The sequence below is a fragment of the Hippopotamus amphibius genome, chromosome 3 (genome assembly GCF_030028045.1).
Source record: "Hippopotamus amphibius kiboko isolate mHipAmp2 chromosome 3, mHipAmp2.hap2, whole genome shotgun sequence".
Taxonomy (NCBI): Eukaryota; Metazoa; Chordata; class Mammalia; order Artiodactyla; family Hippopotamidae; genus Hippopotamus; species Hippopotamus amphibius.
Genome location: NC_080188.1, coordinates 124,194,033 through 124,219,658, shown reverse-complemented (window position 1 = coordinate 124,219,658; position 25,626 = coordinate 124,194,033). Strand labels below are relative to the sequence as shown.

Below are 25,626 nucleotides of genomic sequence, written 5' to 3'. Positions count from 1 at the left end.
TTTCCTTCCCATTTAGGTTACCACAGAGTACTGAGTAGAGTTCCCTGTACTATACAATAGGTTCTCTTTAGTTATCTATTTTATAAATCTACCTATATTTAAATCATTGGCATTTGCTTTACTAATCAGAACATTTTCTTAATCCCAAGATTTTGTACTCATGTTTTCTATTGAATAACATGACTTAATTGTTCCATTCATCATTTTAACCATGTGAAATATATATCTTTGGTTTAGAGAATGAAGTCAAATTATTAGTAATTTATTTCTAAAGTTAGTTAGTGATATTTATTACATAATCATTTATTTCTACCAGTGATTTATGCTGCCCAAATTAGAAAATTTTAAGTGTTCTACATACCACCTTCTCATTCTGGACTTCTTTTGGCTTGTAAATGCATGTGCATTTCATTTCAGCATATGCTGCCCCAAATACTTGCACCATGCTCCCTCCATACACTTCATTTTTCTGAATCTTGTCTATAATTAATTTGTAGATAAACTTGGAACTCTTTTTCAAGTTGTCCCCAAAGTAATTGTCCCATCAATTACTCTGTTATTAATTAGAGCAGAATCAATGTTTTAAATTCTATTCTATCTTTCTATCCAGAAACATGCTAGGCATCTACACATATTTTATTATGATTCCTTTAAAAGTATTATGACTTCCATCAAACTTCTTATTATGATTAATTATAGGCATTTTATATATATAGTTATTTAGAACTGCAACTGTAAATGAGGTCCATTTTTCTTTTACATCTTTTTATTTATTTGCTTTCCAAATTTTGCCAATATCTGGGAATGATCCCAATTTTTCTCGTTTATCTTGCTCTTTAGCAGTTAGTTCCTGGAATTCCTTAAAACTGTGTTACTTTCATGAAGGTATCTTCCTGCTTTGCTTTTCTTGAGCTTTTTCTCCTAGAGCAAATACAATGGAAACAATAGATGAACAAAATTTTAAAATGTGAAAAAAGCATTTATGTCCTGCATTCTTAAGAGCAAGCTGATTCTTGGTCCATGAATTTTGATAAAAACCATGACACCTGCCCTGAGGATTTGAATAAATTTTGTGACAAAAAAGGCCAAGCTCCCAGGGCAGGATCTGGAAAGGCAGCTTGATAGTTTTAGTGCTCACCCTTGGATATAATGGGATTAGCTAATGGGGTCTTTGGAAGAGGCAAGGGAAGTATACAAAAGTTTTAAAATCCTTTCAAATTCTTGATTATTTAAAAATACCAACAATTATCACCCTTTTCCTCTCTTTTCTTATCACTTTCATTCCCAGTGAAAACCAGATGGTCTGAATCTCACAGGCAGCACAATAAGACTCCTTCCCCTGGGATATACTGTCATCTGTGGGAGGGGCTCTTGTCTTCTCCCTGGTCTCCCTTAGATCTTCAGTGATCTGAGCAGGTGACAGACCTACAGACACCAGCAATATTAGAGAGCTTACTGCCCTTACTGGGCAGGGGGCTGCCAGGGCCTGAGGGATGAGAATCTGGTGTTTGGATCTGTGCATGTTTGTGAAACACCTTCAGGGGTGTGTATGTCACATGAGGGCACCTAATTTTGGCCTATCCATCACTAAACCTACTGGTGCCTATTGGTGTTGGTCTGTGTGATCTACGAAGGCTTGGGGGAATCTGAGGTCACTGTGGGGGAAGGATGAGGCTGTAGCTAAACCAAAGGCACTGACCACCTGGAGTAGTCTAGGTGTAAGTCCTCCTCTGGGGACAATGACCCTGCATGGTGCCTTGCCTTCCTCCACACAGACCTATATCACACAGCAACCCAAGGGAGAGCCAGGAGTTTACTCACTCCTTTTCCACATCCTGGATGGAGTCAGGCAGAGGCTTATTCCTGGTTTCAGGAAGGATTGAGACAACAAGGCCAGCGAGGATGGAGCAGACTCCATAGATGATCCATGGCAGGTGGGGAGAATACACTGTTAGGATCATCAAGAGGGGAGACAGGGCTGCCCCCACATTAGCAGCAATTCCCATGAATCCTGAAGCTGTTACCCTTGGAGTACAAACAACAATACAAAAAGAATCTGGTATAAATCCATACATGTAATTTGTGATTTATTATTTTGCTTTGGCTAGAGACACCACAGCAGTATTTAGATACATGAAGGCTGTTTTCTTACATTTAAAATATGCTCTTATTTGCTTACAAGTTTTTTCAAGTGCACAAGTACATTAAGAAATGCTTTCATTATTTAAAAAAATACTCTTACCCAGAGATTGTGGGAGATGCTACATTAAAGGGCGCAACTCATGCCTGACAAAAGTGAGATTTCAACAAAAATTTTGGCTATAATTTTTATTAATACTATTATAATCAATGCTTTTGATAATGAATCAGATTAGTTTTCTTCCCACTATAAGTCTTGATTAGCTGGGAAAGGTCTGTTTTGACCCTGATAGAGCTTCCATGAGATTGTGTACCTGATAATGGTGGGGACTAGTTCATTTCCATGGGCAAAAGAACACATGAGAGCCATAGAAGCAACTGCTACTCCCAAAGATGACAAAGCCACACGCAGGGTCTGCATTTCTGGAGAAGAAGACCAGTAAGACTCGGGAAATCTGAGCTGAATAAATCACCATCCACCAAATTATAAATGAAAAAGATACAGTTGGAGACATTTGCATGTGTTAAATACATGGTAGAGAAAGTGCACAGGGGCTGAGAATGTGCACAGACTAATAGCTGAGAAATGTGACTTCTCTGTACATTACAGCATAAATAAGAAATTAAAAACCTGAGCTATTGCATCAACTCTTCCTATGTATGAGAGATTTCAGAAGTTTCCCAAAGATGGGGAGGGGAACAAAAGCCCAGTAAGAGTTTGCTTTCATTTATTCTGTCCAGTGTCTCCTCTGCCTTTCATGTATAGCCTAGGACAATCATATGAGCAATTACTGATGGACAAAAGACTCATCAATATCCTCAAGCAGTTTAAAACCTGGGTGTTCACACAATATTGGCATGGGGCTAGTCATGCAGTAGAGAGTAAAAAATAATGGGGCTCATGTTAATGGAAAAGCTGCAAAATGGCTTGATCTAGAATAATATTTAAAGTTTGAAGAATAAGGACCTGTTTTAGGGAAAAAATAGACTTTGGAAACCTCTGAAAGGAAGTTTCAGAGAATCAGCTTCCTATTTCATTAAAAAAATCATGAAAGCATTACAACATTGGATTGGACTCTGTTGCAAAGCAGCAAATTTGCATCGATGCTGATATTCAAGATGGGGAGTGCAGCCCACCAATATGTGACCCTGTAAAATATATCACTGCACTGGGAGTTAAGTGAAGCATGGTGACCACCTGGGTTCCCCCATTCATTACACATGGTCATTTAATTTAGTAAAATTGATTTTAAGAGAAACTCTTAACAGCTTAATGCCTTTTTACTACCCTCTACACCTTCTATGCTTGAAGACAAAGGATTAAAAATACCCTAGAGTCAAGATGACACCCTGGAACCAGGGTTGCAGTTATGGTGAGTTAATTCCAGACACTAGAGTGGATACATAGAATCACTGAAACTGTAGTAATAAGAAAGAGACCAGATAGAGGAAGTGACAGTATTGTGTCCTTACATGAGATACAATTATATATAATGACATGATGCTGTCATTTACAGTTACAAGTGTGATCAGCCAAAGGGAAAGTGATCAATTGCTCTCCCAGAGAAACTGTCAGGAATAAATGGCACTAATTTCCAAATGCATCTCAGATATAATGAAGACAACCATGTGTCTGAACTGACTTTTACTGACCTTTGACTATTTCTCAGCCACTTAATGACAGAATCTATCTTGAATCCTCAGATTGGTTTTGAAGAATCCTTAGAACCCTAGTCTTAGCTTCCTTCTCGCTTCAAATTCTGTCTTCAGGTCTCTCGGGTAAGACATTTCTTATTTCAACCTGTGCTCTTTTCTCACCTTGCGGCACAAATGTGGTGGCCAGAATGGAGATTCCAAGGAGAAACATGAAGAATGACTGGCTAACTCGACGGCCCAGGCGATTCAGTGCCAAAAATGCAACACAATTGGCTGGGAGGTTGACTGCACCAAAAATAACCTGGAATAGGAAAACATTGCCCCCCACATACTGGAGGTGGAGAATCAGGCCAAAAAAGGACATGTAGTTTGCAAATCTGTGGTGAACAAAAATGAAAGACACATAAGGTTTAGAGCCTTTGTCTTACAAATGATAACAAATACTAGCCAGGCAACCAGTGGTTGATTTTAAAGTATAACAACAAGGTATGTTTTATGGAATATTTCCTTGCAAGGTGATGATGTTGAAACTATAAAACTGGAGCTCCTACTTATTGTTAAGTTTTGGGGGAGGGCTTGGAGTGTTTTTGTGCAGAACGCATGAAGGAACCTTCTAGCATTTTAGAGTTTTTTCTATATCTTTATCTGGGAGATGGTTGCCTATTTACACAGGGACATATTCATTGAGCTGTATATTTTTGTGCACTTTACTGTTTGTAATTCTACCTCAGTTAAAATGGAAACAAACAGGTGAAGAAAGTTAAAGCCAATGTCTGTACCATGATTGAAGTTGTCAGCCTCAGTTTCCAGTGATGAGCTTGTTAGGGTGGTATGATACACAGAGCTCTTCGTTGTGTAACTAGCTCTGGGTCAGTATTTTCATAACCCTTTGACTACTTTAAACACAGTGATTATCATTATGGCTTCCTCTGTGTTTTATCTGAAGTCTGCTCCAACAACATGTTATATCCTTTGATAAGGGATAGGTTCATGTCCTCTATTTTAACGTCCCTCATGCATTGTGCGAAGCCCACCTCACAAAGGACAGGAGACAGATCCTTTTACGCAGGTTGGGTGTGCGGAACAAGTCAAACACAGAAGTTTTGGTCTGTGCTGCCTCCAGTTCCTCCTGCAGGATGGATTTCACGACCTTCAACAACAACAATGAATTGTTCAGTTATCACACAATGTTAGGCACTGTGAAGCCCTCAAGAGAGGACAAGATAGATGATGTCTCTTTCTGTCTACTGGAAAATATAGCTATTGAAGATGTAACAACAGGAGTAAAAGTGGTATGGATAGAGAATTACAGAGTTAAAGGGGACTGAAGGGAATTATGCAGCAACAAAAGTATTCAAACACAAGATTCGAGAGGGATACAGGGCATCGGAAAGGGAGGGTGAGTCAACAATTGTCTGCACTCTGGTTATATTAAAACTTCTGTTGGCTGCACTGTCTTATCAGCGCTTTCTGTTCAAGGCTACTGTCTCCCCAGTCACCGCTGTGCTGATGTGAACATGTTACATCAGTTCATTTGTCACTGCGATGCAAGCAAAAATGATGTCCTGCTTGTGATTTGCGTGAAAGAAAAGCAGCGTGCAGTGACTCGTTTTTTGTGGTCCAAGGTTGTACCTGGTGCCATTATTTATTGAAGATCTTGTGTGCAGTATGGAGAAAGTATCTTATTGTGAAGAAGTGTATATGAATGGATAGAGAAGTTCAAGAAAAGTTGCACAAGTGTTAGGCATCAAGAAGGAGCCAGGCGCCCGTTCACATCCATGGCTGATGACAGCATTAAGTGTACATGTGAAATGATTTTGTCGAATAGAGAATGACAGTGGATTATGTGGCAGATTTTGAGGTGCTAAAGCATCCTCCCTGTAGTCTTGATCTTGCTCCTTCAGACTTTCACCTGTTTGGTCCCCTGAAAACAGTCCTATGAGGACGAAGATTCACTTCTGATGAAGAAGTGAAGACAGTGGTGCTTTTGTGGCTTGTAGTTCAGCCTAAAACATTTTTTAATGAGGGAATATGAAAGCTTGTTCACAGATGGACAAAGTGTATTGAAAAGCAAGGAGCTTATGTTGAAAAATGATGTATTTGTCTTTTCTAAAAGTTAATTAAAATACATTCTACAGCCAGAGTATGGATAATTTTTGACTCACCCTCATAGATACTCGGATTAGGAAAGGAATCAAATGCAGAGTTACTTGGATTATGGTCCAAAGCTCCATTTGTGTCAGATGGGCATGAAAGATCAGGGAACTAAGCTTGGTTATCAGCTGGCTGTCCCTTGCAGAAAAACTGTTTATCTCAGGGAAAAGAACATTTCCTGAGCATCTTTATTTTGGTTCTTTGCTCAGTCACTTTGGGGGAAATCTGACATGTTGTGTTTCCATGAATGAGATGCCTAGAATTGAAACAGGATGAAATTAGGAGAGATATTGGTGTAGAATGACTTATACCCGGAATTGGTTGTAATCTGGAGTTACTTAATAGCCCTGCAACATGCTAGGTATGTACCTTGAGGAAGGAAATTAAATGTTTCTAAAACTCAATTTACTTGTCATTAAAAAGAAGAATAAGTAGAAGAATCAGAGTCGGAGAAGAGAAGGTAGAGAAAAATAATAGCATTTCTCTCCACAAGGATTTCCTGGGCCATACATGAGGCTACAAATATGCATATGGAATTATACCCAGCATACCTCAGATGCTTATTTATTAGTCATTTAAACAATGCTGTCTTTTTTTTCAGCTAAAAATGTTTATTATAACATATGTTATTGTAAAGATAGTAACAAAGAAGACCCAATATTTATCAATTACAATCACACAAACAATATAGTCTTAATTCTTATCCCACCTCTACAAATGAAAAAGTACGACAAAGTCCATTGGAATAATTCCATGAGGAATTTAGAGAAATGAAAGGCCACCTTAACTGAGGATCTACACATGTAAGAATGTCCTTTGGTAAAAGAACTAGCCTGAATAGTGAAATATTGGATTTATGCTTTTAGAAGAGAGGAGTCAGGATTGCATCTAACACCAGCAGCCCATTACCATAGGCCATTGTCATGGATGATAATGTAAGAATGTGCTCAAATAATACCTTAAACGTGGCCCAGATAAGGGAAGCAATGCCTGCAAGACTAGCCTTAAATTACACCCAATGTCAAAGTTAAAGTTTAGGATATATTGCGATTGTTTTACACTGACAGTTCATTTTTGGTGAGCAAGCAGAGACATGAATAGTGTTAGCAGAAGTATTTAGGGGGGCAATGCAAGATCACTTACAGGAACTCAGGAAGCTCCTCTTACCTGGTAAGATCAATATTCAGAGAAAAAGAGGCCCATATTCAAATGGGAGGCTGCTGTATCTTCACTTAAAATGCACTTTTCTTTCTGATTTTCACTTCATTTTCTTGTTTAAAAGAAAAATTTGTACCCCTCATAACACTATCCTGGGGTAAAAAGCATGAAACAGCCCTCGTCTGAACCCTTGCCCAGTAGTGTCTTGGAATCAATGTGTAAAAATTCACAAAAGCCCTTTGTTAAATTTTTAGATAGTTTGTAAAACTGTTGCCATCATTTTGGTGGCTTGAAACTCACTATGGTAATAATAGTCATACCACAGAAATGGATAATTACCACAAATCTGAGATCTATGGCTTTTTTTTCCTCCTGTAAAGTGTTAAACATTTACCAGCACACAATTGGCTTGACCCCTCTCTAAGGCATTTGGACTGCTTTCAACTGCATATTTAATCATCTCTCTGCCTGATTTAAACCTGGATAGTTCTACCCTAACTTGTAAGGCCCATTTCAGATAACACTACCTCCAAGATGCACTTATTGCCCACATACCTGCAGTTCAGGTTATATCTCCCTCCTTGACATTCACATTCCACCCTTGCCTTACTTCAAAGAGGCTTTTTCAAGCCTGTTTTACTTGTTGAGTGTGATCTTTCTGAAGGTAGAGGCTGAAGACTCTGCCTCCCCCACCCTGTCACAGGATCTGTCATCAAGTAGTCATGAAATAAATTTGGAAGGGAAAGAGGAAGACAAAAGGAAAGAGGGAAGACATGGAGTGTGGAAGAAGCTGACTGAAGGTGGAATGCATTTAGAAGCTGAAAAATCTGAAATTCAGGAACCAATATAGGTATAAAACATTGATTTGGAGAGCTTTGAGAAGATATTTGTTAATGAGATCAGAAATGCAGAAAATGCATATTTATTTCTTCAAAATTACAATTTGTGATATTTAGAAAGAAACATTTCTTAGTGTAGAATATTTGGGAAAACTCAGAAGTTTTATGGATGTAAAAGAAACCTGCAGAGGATTCAGTGGAGAAATTTGTGTTGTTCTCTCATAGTTGCCACATTACTCACCATCATATGTGTGTCATTATTGACTTTGTGAGAATCAAGATTCAACTGAATGCTTTTCTTATGATTTGATTGGAGAGTGCACCTTGGGATCCTTTAGGAAAGTGTGTGGAGAATGTAATTAAGGCTGGGCTACTGTGAAGCATGAATTCTTGTGTTTCTACTGGGTCTGAAACACTTAGGACAATAGAAAAGAAGACTGAAAAAGACTGCACATGTCATACAGGAATGGGAGGAGGAAATTGGACAGAGCAGAAGTAAGAGGAGAGTATCAGAGTTTGGAATGTACAGATTTTAGAGCAGGAAGGAAGATAGATAAGCCCACAATTGCATTGAAAAACCAGAACCAGTAGAATGTAATGAGCAGGGTAGGATGACAATTTATTAAAAGATAAAGAAGTAAAAGATGGAAAAATGGATCTGCCAAGGGATGACTGAAATAAGGACTGACCTAGAAAGGGCACCAAAAAGAAGTTGCCTGAAAAACACTGGTGGCTTGGGGTAGGGGCACTTTCTTCATAATTTCATGTTTCCAAGAGGAAAGACTTTGAAAGATTAATACTACAGACACGTTTATACCTACCCTAACTGCCCACGGAGGACTGAGGTATTCGACTTGTAAATGTAGGAGAATGCAATGGATATGCTTCAGTGACTCAGATTGCCTTTAGAAAGAAATTTTATCCAGATTTGCTGCCTGGGCCACAGCTTATATTTAGCAATGCAGGCTCTGCATCTGTGGGAAAACCTGTCACTGGTGAATAAGTTCAGTTGTGGGCTGAAGTGTTAGCAAATTCATTGTTGCTTGAGGTTTAGTCATTTCCTCTGTTGCAGTTTTCACAGTAGTGAAAAACATAATTTTTATTGTCATCTTTCTGAGAACATTAACTATCCCTCAGTTGGGTGTGATTTAGGCAGAGGGAATGTTTATCATTTATTAGACTCCAAAACAGCCAAAACTGGATTAATCAATGGATAGGTACTGATATGAAGGGGAGCAGCTTTAAGTTAGAAGGATTGTCTGGAGTGAATGTGTTTGGCAATCTGTCAGATGGAGGTTAAACATGACTAAGACTACAAATTTCTGAATAATCTTTTCAAAATTAAAAAAAAATGAAATTAAGGCAATGTTGGGTATCCATTCACGCATAGAATCCAGTTCCTAAACCACATTTCATTTGTCCCTCTTGTACAATATTGTCTTTCTTCTTCTTGGCATTGAGGTGATTGTCCATTGCCATTTACCCTGATAATGTGTTGTTCCTTTCTCTCTTCCAGCTTGTAACTTATTTTTGTTATTTACCTAGCAAATAACTTGCCTGTAAGATTTAAGCTTTAGTTCTTTGGATTGGGCCAACCTGGTAGACAAAATACTAGTTGTGGTCTTGGAACTAAAGATACTTCCAAGATGTTAGTTGGACTAAAATAATTTCCTTTAAGTCAGGTATATATTGACACAGTCTCAAAGTGCCATTAGAGCTCCACATAAATTTCAAAATTTCTTTTAAAAAAGGACTATGCCAATGGTTCTTTATCATCTCAGGGCCTCTCAGTGTCATTGTCTCTGTGTAATGACCCCAGGCACTAGGTCACCTTCTCAGGACCCCAGCCACATGCCTGCCTGTAGACCCCATCCCCAGACCTGCCCTTGGCCCAGGACTAGTAGAAGGCCCATCCAGGGACCCTGGAATGAGACCTGCCTACCAATAGCAGCACATGTGGACCCTGGCAACTAACCAGTCCACAGACAATGGTACTAGGCCTGGCCAAAGACCCCAGAACCAGTTCTGCCTGTCCATGGACCCTAGCAGTGGACCCTCCCACCTGCAGAGCTGGCAGAAGGCACAGCCATATGTGGACTGAGGCAGTAGTGAACTAATGAACTCACTAATGAACCCTCTAATGAACCCTGCTAACTGGCCCACCTGTAGTCTCTGCCAACTGGCCTGCCCAGAACCTCCAGCCATTGTGACTGGGGAAGGGTTTCCCAACAAAAGCCAGACTGTAAAGAATGGAAGAAGCAACTGCTTCTTCATATGCACAAACACCAATGCAAGGCTGCAAGGAACACAAAGAATCAGGAAAACATGACATCACCAAAAGAACAAAATAAAGCAGTAGTAACCAGTCCTTAAGAAGTGTAGACTCACAAACTGCTACAAAGATTTCACAATAATCATAAAGAAGCTAGTGAGCTGTAAGAGAACCCAGAAAGACAATAAAATGAAATTAGGAAAATAACACATAAAGAATATAAGGAGTTCAACAAAGAGACAGAAACAATAAAAAGAACCAAACAGAAATTCTGGACCTGAAGCATAGAATAAATGAACTGAAAAATTCAATTAAGGGCTTCAATAGCATATGTGATCAAACAAAATAAAGGACCTAGGAACTCAAAGATGGGTCATTTAAAATTACAGAGTTAGAGGAACAGAAAGAAAACAGAAAAAAAAGGAGCAAAGAAAGCCTAAGGAACTTATGGAACAATATAAAAAAAATTGATATACACATTACAGGAATCCCATAAGGAGAAGAGAGAGAGAAAGGACCAAAAGGCTCACTTAAAGAAATAATGGATGAAAACTTCCCAAATCCTGAGAGAGAGGTGGATATTCAGATTCATGAAGCTCAAAGGAGTTCAAATAGGTAGACCGTAAAGAGGTCTATGTGGAAACATATTATAATTAAATACTCAAAAGTCAAAGATAAAGAGATACTTCTGAAAGCAGCAAGAGAAAAGTGACTCATCACACTGAATGTAACTCCCATAAGACCATCAGTGGATTTCTCAGCAGAAATTTTGTAGGAAAGGAGAGAGTGAAATAATATATTCAAAGTACTTAAAGAAAAACCTGCCAACCAAGAATGGAGTACCCAGCAAAAATGTCCTTTAAAAAAGAGGAAGATAACGACTTTTCCAGAGGAAAACAGAGGCAATTTGTCACCAATAGGCTTGCCTTTCAGGAAGGGCTAAATGAAGCTGAAATGAAAAAGATACTAAACAGCAACATGAAAGCATATGAAAGTAATCTGTATGGTAAAGGTAAACATAAGACAAATACAGAATAATCTAATACAATAATGGTGGTATGTAAATTTCTTTAACACTAGTATAAAAGTTAAAAGACAAAACTGCTAAGAATAACTATCTCTCTCATTTTCTCTTCTCATTGGTTTCTTTTCCTCTTCTCTTTCTGCAAGTGCAAGAGTGCCCATCTCCTTCTGTGATTTTGATTGATTAGAGTTGCTTTTACCACCAGTCTTGGGGATCTGTCTGTCCTTTCCCTTTCTTCCCTTTTTTCTTCCTTTTTTCCTTTGCTCTCCTTCTACCTTCCTTTTTTCTGTGCCATGGAGCTTCCAGGGTCTTGATGCCCCAGCCGGGGGTCAAACCTGGACCTCTGAGACAGCAGAGTGGAGTCCAGGACATTGAATATTAATCAGCAAGTGCTCCCCCCAAAGATCTCATTCTATACAACAAGCTCAAAATCCAGTCAAAGGCCAGCAAGCTCCAGTGCTTGACACCTCAAGCCAAACAGAACAGAGCTAAGAGGAATTACTACTAGGCAGCACAGGGAAAGGAGACAGAAAATACGACAAATTAGACAAAGTGAGAAAACAAAGAAACACCTTGCAGGCAAAAGAACAAGATAAAAATCTGTAAGACCAAATAAATGAAGAAGAAATTGGAAAATTGCCTGAAAAAGAATTCAGAGTAATGGTACTAAAGATGATCCAAAATCTCAAAAACAAAATAGAGAAAATACAAAAAACATTTAATAAGGACCTAGAAGAACTAAAGAGCAAACAAATAGTAATGAACAACAAAACAACTGAAATTAAAAATACTCTAGATGGTATAAACAGCAGAATAACAGAGGCAGAAGAATGAGTAAGTGAGGTGGAAGATAGAATGGGGGAAATAACTGCCAGAGAGCAGGAAAAAGAAAAATGAATAAAAGAATGGAAGACAGTATCAGAGACCTCAGGGATAATATTAAGCAGAACAACATTCGAATCATAGGTGTCCCAGAAGAAGAAGAAAAAAAGAAAGGGTCTGAGAAAATATTTGAAGAGGTTATAGTGGAAAACTTCCCCAACACGGGAAAGGAAATAATCGAGCTCAAGAAGCACAGAGAGTTCCATACAGAATAAACCCAAGGAGAAATACACTGAGGCACATATTAATCAAACTAATGAAAATTAAACACAAAGAAAAAATATTAAAAGCAGCAAAAGAAAAGCAAAAAATAAAACATAAGGGAAAACCCATAAGGATAACAGCTGATCTTTCTGCAGAAACTCTGCAGGCCAGAAGGCAGGGGCAGGAGATAATCAAAGTATTGAAAGAGAAAAACCTACAGCCAAGAACACTCTACCCAGCAAGAATCTCATTCAGATTTGACAGCGAAATCAAAAGCTTTCCAGACAAGCAAAAGTTAAGAGAATTCAGCACCACCAAAGCAACCTTACAGCAACTGCTAAAGGAACTCCTCTAGGCAGTACCACAAGACAAGAAAAAGACCTACAAAAACAGAGCCAAAACAATTAAAAAAATGGTAATAGGAACATACATATCAAATTCAATGTAAATGGACTGAATGCTCCAACCAAAAGACACAGACTGGCTGAATGGATACAAAAACAATACCCTTACATATGCTGCATACAAGAAACCCACTTCAGACCTAGGGACACATACCGACTGAAAGTAAGGGGATGGAGGAAGATATTCTGTGCAAATGGAAGTCAAAAGAAAGCTGGAGTAGCAATACTCATATCAGAAAAATTAGACCTTAAAGTAAAAACTATTACAAGAGACAAGGAAGGACACTGCATAATGATCAAGGGACCAATCCAAGAAGAACCTATAACAATTGTAAATATCTATGCACCCAACATAGGAGCACCTCAATACATAAGGCAAATGCTAACAGCCATAAAAGGGGAAATCAACACTAACACAATAATAGTAGGAGACTTTAACACCCCACTTACACAAATGGACAGATCATCCAAACAGAAAATAAATAAGGAAACACAATCTGTAAATGTGACATTAGACCATCTTAACTTAATTGATATTTATAGGACATTCCATCCAAAAACGACAGAATACACTTTCTTCTCAAATGCACATGGAACATTCTCCAGGATAGATCTATCACATCTTGGGGCATAAATCAAGCCTCAGTAAATTCAAGAAAATTGAAGCCATATCAAGCATCTTCTCTGACCACAACACCATGAGACTAGATATCAATTACAAGAAAAAAACTGCAAAAAATACAAACACATGGAGGGTAAACAATGCACTAGTAAACACCCAAGAAGTCACTGCAGAAAGCAGAAAATATAAAAAAATACCTAGAAACAAATGGAAATGAAAACACAATGAACCAAAACCTATGGGACGTGGCAAAAGCAGTTCTAAGAGGGAAGTTTATAGCAACACAATCCTACCTCAAGAAACAAGAAAAATCTCAAATAAACAACCTTACCTTACATCTAAAACAATTAGACAAAGAACAAAAAAGACCCAAGTGAGCAGAAGGAAAGAAATCATAAATGAAGGTAACAATAGCAAAGATAAATAAAACTTAAAGTTGGTTCCTTGAGAAGATAAATAAACTTGATAAACCATTAGCTAGATGCATCAGGAAAAAAAAGGGAGAAGATGCAAAATCAACAGAAATAGAAATGAAAAAGGAGAAGTAACAACCAACACTGCAGAAATACAAAAGATCACGAGAGACTACTACAAGCAACTATATGCCAATAAATTGGATAACCTGGAAGAAGTGGATACATTCTTAGAAAAATACAATCTTCCTAGACTGAACCAGGAAGAAATATAAAATATGAACAAACCAATCACAAGCACTGAAATTGAGACTGTGATTAAAAATCTCCCAACAAAGGAAAGCCGAGGGCCAGATGACTTCACAGGCGAATTCTATCAAACATTTAAAGAAGAGCTAACACCTATTCTTCTCAACCTCTTCCAAAATATAACAGAAGGAGGGACACTCCCAAACTCATTCTATGAGGCCACCATCACCCTGATACCAAAACCAGGCAAAGATGTCACAAAAAAAGGAAATTACAGGGCAATATCACTGATGAATATAAATGCAAAAATCCTTAACAAAATACTATCAAACAGAATCCAACAGCACATTAAAAAGGACATACCATGATCAAGTGGGGTTTATCCTTGCAATGCAAGGGTTCTTCAGTATATGCAAATCAATCAGTGTGATACATCATATTAACAAACTGAAGGATAAAAGCCATATCATCATCTCATTAAATGTAGAAAGGGCTTTTGACAAAGTTCAACATCCGTTTATGACAAAAACTCTCCAGAAAGTGGGCATAGAAGGAATTTACCTCAACATGATAAAAGCCATATATGAGAAACCAAAAGCCAACGTCATTCTAAATGGTGAAAAACTGAATGCATTCCCTCTAAGGACAGGAACAAAACAAGAGTGTCCACTCTCACCACTATTATTCAACATAGTTTTGGAAGTGTTAGCCACAGCAATCAGAGAAGAAAATGAAATAAAAAGAATCCACATTGGAAAAGAAGAAGTAAAATTGTCACTCTTTGCAGGTGACATGATATGATGCATAGAAAACCCTAAAGACTAATTGATGAATTTAGTAATGTGGCAGGATACAAGATTAATGCACAGAAATCTCTTGCATTCCTATACACTAACAACGAAAGAACAGAAAGAGGAATTAAGGAAACACTCCCATTCACCATTGCATCAAAAGGAATAAAATACCTAGGAATAAACCTGCCTAAGGAGGCAAAAGACCTGTATGCAGAAAACACCGATGAAAGAAATCAAAGGTGATAAAAACAGATGGAGGGACATACCATGTTCTTGCATTGGAGGAATCAATATTGTGTAAATGACTATGTTACCCAAAGCAATTTACAGATTCAACGCAATCCCTATCAAATTACCAATGGCATTTTTCACAGAACTAGAACAAGAAATTTTACGTTTTGTATGGACCCCTAATAGCCAAAGCAATCTTGAGAAGGAAAGACAGAGCCAGAGGAATCAGGTTCCCTGACTTCAAACTATACTACAAGGCTACAGTGATCAAGACAGTATGGTACTAGCACAAAAATAGAAATATAGATCAATGGAGCAGAGTAGAGAGCCCAGAGATAAATCCACATACATATGGGCACCTTATCCTTGATTAAGGAGGCAAGAATACACAAAGGAAAATAGACATTCTCTCTAATAAGTAATGCTGGGAAAATTGGACAGCTACATGTCAAAGAATGAAATTAGAACACTTCCTAACACCATTCACAAAAATAAACTCAAAATGGATTAAAAACCTAAATGTAAGACCAGACACTATAAAACTCATAGAGGGAAACATAGGCAGAACACTCTATGACATAAATCAAGCAAGATCCTTTTTGACCCACCTCCTAGAATCATGGAAATAAAATCAAGAATAAACAAATGGGACCTAATGATACTTAAAAGCTTTTGCACAGTGAAAGAAACCATAAACAAGACAAGAAGACAACCCTCAGAATGGGAGAAAATATTTGCCAATGAAGCAATGGACAAAGGATCAATTTCCAAATTATACAAGCAGCTCATGCAGCTTAATACCAAAAAGGCAAATAACCCAATCCACAAATGGGTGGAAGACCTAAATAGACATTTCTCCCAAGAAGACATGGAGAGGCTAAGAAACACATGGAAAGATGCTCCATATCACTAATCATTAGAGAAATGCAAGTCAAAGCCACAATGAGGTATCACCTCACACTGTTCAGAATGGCCATCATCCAAAAATCTAGAAACAATAAGTGTTGGAGAGGGTGTGGAGAAAAGGGAAATCTCCTGCACTGTTGGTGGGAATGTAAGTTGGTACAGCCACTATGGAAAACAGTTTGGGGGTTCCTTAAAAAAAACAAAAAGAGAACTACCATATGATCCAGCAGTCCCTCTACTGGGCATATTTCCAGAAGAAACTATAATCCAAAAATATACATGTACCATAATGTTCATTGCAGCACTATTTACATTAGCCAGGACATGGAAGCAACCTACATGCCCATCAACAGATGAATGGATAAAGAAGATGTGGCACATATATACAATGGAATATTACTCAGCCATAAAAAAGAATGAAATTGAGTTATTTGTAATGAGGTGGATGGACCTAGAGTCTGTCATAGAGAGTAAAGTAAGCCAGAAAGATAAAAAACAAATGCTGTATGCTAACTCATAAGTATATATATAAATTGTACTGATGAACCCAGTGACAGGGCAAGAATAAAGATGCAGATGCAGAGAACGGACATGACCACACAGGGTGGGGGGAGGTGCAAAGGGGGAGCTGGGACAAAGTGAGAGAGTAGCATTGACATATATACACTACCAAATGTAAAGTAGATAGTTCGTGGGAAGTTCCTGCATAACATAGGGAGAGAAACTCGATGATGGGTGATGCCTCAGAGGGCCAGGACAGGGAGGGTGGGAGGGAGTCATGGGAGGGATGGGATATCGGGATATATGTATAAATACAGCTGATTCAGTTTGGTGTACCTGAAAAATTGGCACAACAGTGTAAAGCAATTATATTCTAATAAGGAGCTTAAAAAATAAAATAAAAGTGCAGGGACCATTGATTGGCTGCACAAAAAAAAATAGAAAGAAAAACTAGCATCACAAAAATTATTAATAGCTACACAATTTGAAGGGAAGTGAATTTTGGCATTAACAACCTCGAGTGTAGGTGTAGGGAAAGTAAAAGTATAGTTTTTGCTCATGATAGAATTTACATTTTTATCAGCTTAGCATAGACTATTATAAGTATAAGAAAATTCTCATGGAAACAATAAAGAGAAAACCTACAGTAAATACACAAAATAAAAACAGAAAAGAGTCACAGTATTGTACATCACTCCAAAAAATCAAATCACAGGGAAGAGAGCAATAGAAGAGACGAAAAAAGAACGAAAAAACAGAGAGAAAACAATTTATCAATTGTAAGTATTTACCTATCAATAGTTACTTTAAATGTAAATGAATTAATCTCACCCATCAAAAGATATGGGGTTGCTGAATGAATTTTAAAAAAAGATCCAATTTTATGTTATCTGCAAGAGAGTCACTTTAGATTTAAGAACACAACAGATTTTACATGAATGGATGAAAAAAGACATTCCATGCAAATGATAACCAAAACAGAGCAGGGATAGTCAACTTGTATAGATAAAATAGAGTTCAATCAAAAGCTGTCACAAGAGACAAAGAAGGTAATATATAATGATAAAAGGGTCAATCCAACATAAAGATATGACATATAACCCACAAAGACTGAATCAAGAAGAAACAGAAGTAGAGTTCACTGTACAGTAGAAACTAACACAACATTGTAGAAAAGCTATACCTCAATAAAAAATTAAAAAAAAAAGAAATAAAAAGCCTCAAAAGACCAATAACTAATAAAGAGTATGTGGCAGTAATAAAAGAAAAATCCAGAAATGAAACCTAACACCAGGAATTTTCCAGTGATAAAGAATCCACCGTCCCATGCAGGGGATGTAGGTTTGATTCCTAGTTGGGGAACTAAAATCCCATATCCCCCAGGACAACTAAGCCCATGCACAACAACTACTGAGCCCAGGTGCCACAACTAGAGAGCCCATGGGCCATGAACTACAGAGCCCACGTGGCACAACTAGAGAGAGAAAAACCTGCACACCACTAGAGAGAGGCCCATGCATTGCAACAAAGATCCTGTGTGCTGCAACTAAGACCTGACACAGAAAATAAAAAGCCTAACACCATATGGCTTTACAGATGAATTCTACCAAACACTTAAAGATTAATTATTACCAATCTTCTCAAGCTCTTCCAAAAAATAGGAGACAGGGACACTTTTAAACTCATTTTGTCTGGCCAATATGATCCTGATACCAAAGTGAGACAAAAATACCATAAGAAAAGAAAAGTACAGGTAGATATTCCTGAAGAACATAGATGAAAAAATTATCAACAAATAAATTCAACAGCACATTAAAAGGATCAAACACCATTACCCAGTGGGCTTTATTCTTGGGATGCAAGGTTGATTCTATATGAGTAAATCAATGTGATACACCAAGTTAACAGAATGAAGGCTAAAGATCATGTGATTATCTCAATAAATGTAGAAAACACATTTGATGAAATTCAATGCACTTCCATATTAAAAATTCTCAGCAAATTAGGCATTGAAGGAACTTACATTAAAGGCTATGTATGTAAAGCCCACAGCTAACATCATACTCTATGGTAAAAAACTGAAAGATTTTCCTCTAAATCTGGAACAAGACAAGGATCACACTTCAATTCAACATGGGACTGGAAGTCCTGGCCAAGCAATCAGGTAATAAAAAAAAAAAAGGCTTCCAAATCAGAAAGGAAGAAGTAAAATTATTTCTGTTTGTAGACAACATGTTCTTATTTGTAGAAATCCTAATACGTATCCAAAAAATTGTTAGAACTAATAAATGAATTCAGTAAAGTTGCAGGATACAAAATTAATGTATAAAATAAGTTGTATTTCTCTACATCAGCCATAAACTATCTAAAAATAAAATTAAGAAAACAATCCTGTTTGCAATAGCATCAAAAATAAGAAAGTATTTAGGGATAAACTTAACCAAGAAGGTGAAAGACTTGTATACTGGTGAAAACTATAAACACTTAAGAAAGAAATTAAGGCAGATACTAGAAAACTGAATGTTCATGGATTAAACAAATAAATTAATATTGTTAAGATGTCCATACAACAGAAAGTAATATGCACGTTCAATGAACCCCTGCCAAAATCCCAATGGTACTCTTTATAAAAATAGAAAAAACAATCCTAAAATTCTTATGGAAACATAGAAGACCCCTAATGGTCAAAGAATTTTGAACAGAAACAAAGCTGGAAGCATCACATATTCTGATTTCAAGATATATTAAAAAGCCACAGTAACCAAGGGTATGATACTGGTACAAAAACAGACATACAGACCAATGGAACAGAATAGAGAGCCCAGCAATAAACACATGCATGTACAGACAATTGATTTCTGACAGTTGTGCCAAGAATTCACAATGGCTACCCTTCTACTTGCCTCACTATCCTGAAAAAAAAAAAAGCGATTGTAATATTAATTGGAAAGAAATGGATTAGTTTTTGTTACTTTCTCTAACACAGAGTGAGACCAACAACCCACTTTACAGCGAGGGATATTAAGTGCTATCTGTCTCTGTTGAGTAAAATATCTGCACCTGGTTCTTTCAGCATCAGCACATTCTCTCTTAATGTTCACTCTAACAACGTTGACAGCTATTGAAGACCAGGACAATGAGGAAAGAAGACCCCAAAACCACACCTGTTTTCCCACTCTTTATTCACTTTATGGATACCGACTAGTGTATATGTCAGGTCATGTCTTCCCTATATCCATAACCAACTCTCTCTCCTGTTCACCTCCATGTTCAGGGTTGCTTCAGCATTCTTCCTTCCATTCCTGTGAGCAGCTTTTCTAAGTTCCTTTAAACCCTCCTCAGGTTTGTTGGTGATAATCAGCCACCGAGCAGACTCTGCCAGCCACCTGATCAAAGAAGAGGACAAAGATGCAAGCAATGCTCATTTCCCCATTTTTTTTCACATATTCTTTTTCCTGAAATGCCTCTCCCCTCCCATCTAATACCCATCTCTTGTTTTGTTATACCAGGAAATATAAACTTATGTCCTGTTTTACCATAACTAGGAAGCTGTGAAGATGACCTCTCCATGAAGTATACCTTCACTGCTAGGAATATAGAGTTGGAGTCACAGTGCACCCCCCCCCCCATTATTCAGGGGGATACTGTCAGTTTTAGCAAATACAATAGTGTGTTTGGTTAAATTTGAATTCAGATAAACAGTGAATATGGGTAATTCCTGTGTATGACTATGTCCCATGAAATATTTTGGACATATACTAAAAAGTATTTGCTGTTTATTTGAAATTTTACTTAAATGAGACACCTTGAATTTTATCAGGTTAGTAAATAAAAATAAAGAACTCTTAGGTAAATAGAAATTTCATACAAACAATGAATAAATTTTAGTGTAACCATGCTCCATACAATATTTGGCATACCAAATAAAAATTTTGTTGTTTCATCTAAAATTCAAGTTTAACTGAATGCCCTTTTTATTATCTGGCAACCCTACCTGTTCTGCTTCTTTGATTGTACATAGGACACAGATTCATAGAGCATGTGCTCAAGTGTTGACTAAGACCAACCAGAATTCTTGAATCCTAATTCTACGTACCTTTCATCTAAGATCCTCTAAGACAAAGGAAGTAAGAAAGCTTATACCTTGAGGAAAGAAAGAAGACAAATAATGGTACAGAAAACACCAGCTGAAGGGTGTGCCAGTCTCGAATGGCAAACGCCACCCCTCCTAGGATTATCTGTCCTATACAAGAGGCACAGATTAACATGGTCATTCCCAAGACTTGGAATCGGGTCACTGTCCATTCTATGACTGAAAGAAAACACAAACAGGATTTTGACTTCAAACAAAGTTAGAATTTCAAAGTCAAAGTTAAGGCTTGGAAAGTGTCAAAGACCCAAAGTTTTGACTTACTAAGCACAGTACTATTTGTCAGGATGCTCATGGTAGAAAACCCAGCCAAGAAGCGTAGTGAGCAGTAAATGAGGAAGGTGGGAGCAAAGGCTGCACAGGTGTCAGTAATGGCGAGCTGCAGCAAACACCATCTGAGAATTGACCTCCTCCCAAACCTGAGAAATGGGAACAGGTTAGATATAGTAATAATAACAAGCTGTTGTAAAGATGAACAAAAAGAAGGCACACTTTGAAATTTAGGGGATGTTTTATTATTTTTATTTTACTTTTAAAATTTTCTGTTTTTCTTTTATTTCCCCAGCAGTAGTGAGATGTAATTGACATACAGCACTGGACAAGTTTAAGGTGACAGCATAATAATTTGCCTCACATACATCATGAAATGATTATCACAATGTTTAGTGAACATTCAACATCTCATATAGATACAAAATTAAACAAATAGAAAAAATTCTCCTTGTGATGAGAACTCTTAGATTTGACTGTCCTAACAGCTTTCATATATAACACACAGCAGTGTTAATTATACATATTATGTTATACATTACATTGTTTGCTTTTTTGATGTTGAGTTCTATGAATTCTGGTATATTTTGGGTATTACCACCTATTGGTTGTATCTTCTCCCATTAAGTAGTAACCTTTCATTTTGTTGATAGATTTCTTCACTGTGCAAAAAAGCTTTTTAGTTTGATGTAATCCCATTTGTTTTTGCTTTTGTTTCCCTTGCCTGAGGAGACATATCCAAAAATATATTACTAAGACCCATATCAAAGAGTGTGCTGCTTATGTTTTCTCCTAGAAGTTTTATGATTTCAGGTCTTACATTTAAGTCTTTAATTCATTTTAAATTTAGTTTTGTGCTTGGTGTGAGAGAGTGGCTTAGTTTGATTCTTTTGCGTGTAGTTGTCCAGTTTTCTCAACACCATAATTGAAGAGGCTGTCTTTTTCCATTGTATATTCTTGTCTCCTTTGATGAGATGAATTACCCATACAAATGTGGCTTTATTTCCAGGCTTTTACTGTGTTCCATTGATCTATGTACCTGTTTTTGAGCCAATATCATACTGTTTTGATTATTGTAGCTTTGTAGTATAGTTTGAAAACAGAGAGCATGATATTCCAACTTTGTTCTTCTTTCTCAAGATTGTTTTGGCTATTTGGGGTCTTTCACATTTCCAGACAAATTTTAGAATTATGTGTTCTAGTTCTACGAGAAATACCATTGGTATTTTGATAGGGAATGCATCGAATTTGGAGATTGCCTTGGGCACAATGGTCATTTTAACAATATATATTCTTCCAATCCTTGCGGACAGTTTATCTTCCCATTTGTTTTGTTTTCTTCAATTTCTTTCATCAGTGTTTTATAGTTTTCCAAGTACAGGTCTTTTACACCCTCAGTTGGATGTATTCTTAGGAGTTTTATTCTTTTTGATGCAATTGTAAATGGGACTGTTTTCTTAATTTTTCTTTCTGATAGTTTGTTGTTAGTGTATAGAAATAAAACAGATTTCTGTATACAGTAAGTTCCCTACATACGAATGAGTTCCATTCTGAGAGCACATTCACAAGTCCAATTTGTTTTTAAGTCCAACAAAATTAGCTTAGGTGCCCAACTAATACAATTGGCTATATAGTACTGTACTGTAATAGGTTTATAATATTTTTCACACAAATAATACATAAAAGAAAACAAAAAATAAAGAAAACATTTTAAATCTTACAGTACCTTGAAAAGTACCGTAGTACAGTACAACAGCTGGCATACAGGGGCTTGCATTGAGTGAATAGGCAGGAAGAGTTGCTGACTGGAGGAGGGAGAGGAGGTGGGAGATGGTAGAGCTGAAGGAGCATCAGCAATAGGAGATGGAGTGCAAGCTGCAATTTCACTTACGCCTAACATTGATGGCACAGTTTCTGGCTCCTTGCTGGATTCAATTCTATCTACCCTCTTGAAAAAATAATCCAGTGATGTCTGGGTAGTAGATCTTTTTTTTCTCATCATAGATGACATGGTAGCACTGGATTGCATTCTGAATGGCTGCTGCAAACTTCGTGTACCATTCTACATTTGCGTCCTGTGCCTCAAAAACTAACAATGCCTCCTCAAATAAAGAAAATCCCCTTGCCATTTCCTGTGTCATGAATCTCTTTGGTTCTTCAGTTACTTCTTCTTCCTCTTGTGTCTTTTTGTCCTTTCTCTGGGCACATTTGCATCTTTGAAAGTTTGCAACTTATTGTATTAATTTTATATCCTGCAAATTTCCCAAGTTCACTGATGAGTTCTAGTAGTTTTTTCTTTTTGTAACATCTTTAGGATTTTCTGTGTATAGTATCATGTCATTTACAAACTGACAGTTTTACTTTTTCCTTTCCAATTTAGATTCCTTTTATTTCTTTTTTGTGAGATTGTTGTGGCAAGGACTTCCAATACTATGTAAATAAAAATGAATAAAAGTGATGAGTGGGGATCCTTGTCTTCATGCTGATATTACTGGAAATGCTTTCAATTTTTCAACATTGAGTATGCTGTTACTTAGCTATGGGCTTGTTATATATGGCCTTTATTGTGCTGAGGTATATGTTCCCTTTTTGTTGAGAGTTTTTACCATAAATGGATGTTGAATTTTGTCAAGGTTTTTCTACATCTATTGAGATGATCATATGATTTTTATTCTTCAGTTGATTAATGTGGTGTATCACATTGACTCATTTGTAGATATTGAACCATTCTTACATCCCTTGGATAAGTCCCACTTGATTGTAGTGTGTAATACTTTTATTGTATTATTGATTTCTTCTCTGATATTTATGATCTTTTTCTTTCTACTAACTTTGGGTTTTGTTCGTTCTTCTTTCTCTAGTTCCTTTAGGTGTAAGGTTAGGTTGTTTATTTGATATTTTTCTTGTTTTCTGAGTGCGGTTTGTATAAAACGACCTCATAGTACTGCTTTTGCTGTATCACATAGATTTTGGATTGTTATGTTTTTGTTTTCATTTGTCTCCAGGTATTTTTTTAAAATTTCTTCTTTGATTTATTCACTGAGCCATTGGTCATTTAGCAGCATTTGTTTAACCTCCCATTCTTGTGTTTTTTGTAGTTTTTTCCCTTGTATTGGATTTCTAGTATTATAGCATTGTGGTCAGAAAAGATGCTAGATATGATTTCAATTTTCTTAAATTTACTGAGACTTGTTTTGTAGCCTAGGATATGACTTATCTTGGGGAATATTCCATGTGTACTAGAAAAGAATGTGTATTCTGCTGCTTTTTGATGGGATACTATATATAAACTTCATCTGGTTTAATGTGTCACTTAAAGCCCTTTTGATTTTCTGTCTGAAAGATCTCTACATTGATGTAATTGAGGTGTTGAAGTTCCCTACTATCATTGTGCCATGTCAACTTCTCCTTTTATGTCTGTTAATATTTGCTTTGTGATTTAGGTGCTCCTATGTTAATAGTTAATTTTTGTTAATAGTTAATAGTTAATTTTTGTTAATAGTTAATAGTTCTTTTTTGTTCCTTTCTTCTCTTCCCTTGTGATTTGATTAATTAATTAATTAATTGACTGCACTGGGTCTTCATTGCTGCACGTGGGCTTTCTCTAGTTGTGGCAAACAGGGGCTACTCTTCATTGTGGTGCATGGTCTTCTCATTGCAGTGGCTTCTCTTGTTGCAGAGCATGGCCTCTAGGCACATGGGCTTCAGTATCTTTGGATTCATTTTTCTTTTTTTCTTGTGAGTGCATCTATTATATATTTTTGGTTTCTTGTTACCATGAGGTATATATATATATAGCAATCTCTCTATATGTGTGATTAAGTTGCTTATCTCTTAAGTTAGATTCATTTTAACAACTCTGCATTTTTATTCCCCTCTGCCAACAATTATTGTTTTTGATGTCATATTTTATATGTTTTTTGTTTTCTTGTATCCTTTAAATATTTATTGCATGTAGAGATGATTTTACTAATTTTCTTTTAACCTTTAGCTTTATACCTGGTTCATTTACTACTTTTACTGTATATATACCTTTACCAATGAGATTTTTGCTTTCATAATTTTTTTATTTCTAGTTGTGGCCTTTTCCTTTCCCTTAAAGAATTCCTTTTAACATTTCTCATAAAGCTGGTTTGGTGGTGTTGAACTCTTTCAGCTTTTGCTTGTCTGTGAAACTTTTGATTTCTCCATCAAATCTGAATGAAAGCCTAGCCGAGTAGATTATTCTTGGTTGGAAGCTTTTTTCCTTTCATCACTTTAAATACATTGTGCCACTCCCTTCTGGCCTGCAGAGTTTTTGCTGAAAAGTCAGCTGATAGCCTCATGGTAGTTCCCTTGAACATAACTTGTTGCTTTCCCTTAGCAGCTTTTCATAGTCTATCTTCAATTTTTGCCATTTTAATTACAATGTGTCTTGGTGTGGTCCTCTTGGGTTAATTCTGTTTGGTACTCTTTGTACTTCCTGGACCAGGGTGTCTGCTTTCTTTCCCAGGTTAGGAACATTTTCAGCTATTATGTCTTCTCATATGTTCTCTTCCCCTTCCTCTCTCTCTTCTCATTTTGAGATCCCTAAAATGTGAATCTTCGCTCACTTGCTGTTGTCCCAGAGGTCTCTTAAACTGTTCTCATTTCTTTCTCTTTTTCTTTTTTTAGCCCAGCTTTAGTGATTTCTACTACCCTGTCTTCCAGTTTGTGGGTCCGTTCCTCATTATCACTTACTCTACTGATTCCTTCTAGTGTATTTTTCATTTCAGTTAT

General features: G+C 36.9%; 1 protein-coding gene across 3 annotated transcripts in view; it reads right to left on the bottom strand.

The window, feature by feature from the left end:
• Nucleotides 1-238: 238 nt before the first annotated feature.
• The window catches only part of LOC130849971 (organic anion transporter 7), a 32,820-nt gene continuing 7,432 nt past the window's right edge, over nt 239-25,626 (bottom strand). Inside the window, exons 3-10 of one of the 3 annotated variants that reach the window (XM_057729243.1) lie at nt 20,863-21,017; nt 20,592-20,760; nt 19,711-19,834; nt 4,830-4,945; nt 3,958-4,172; nt 2,454-2,562; nt 1,822-2,025; nt 239-921 (exon numbers count right to left, since the gene is read on the bottom strand). In XM_057729243.1, the coding sequence (XP_057585226.1) occupies nt 861-921; nt 1,822-2,025; nt 2,454-2,562; nt 3,958-4,172; nt 4,830-4,945; nt 19,711-19,834; nt 20,592-20,760; nt 20,863-21,017 (1,153 nt within the window). In that variant the 3' untranslated portion in view covers nt 239-860. Of the gene's footprint in view, nt 922-1,821; nt 2,026-2,453; nt 2,563-3,957; nt 4,173-4,829; nt 4,946-19,710; nt 19,835-20,591; nt 20,761-20,862; nt 21,018-25,626 lie in introns of those variants that run through there. The other 2 variants (XM_057729244.1, XM_057729245.1) reach the window with 2 other exon arrangements.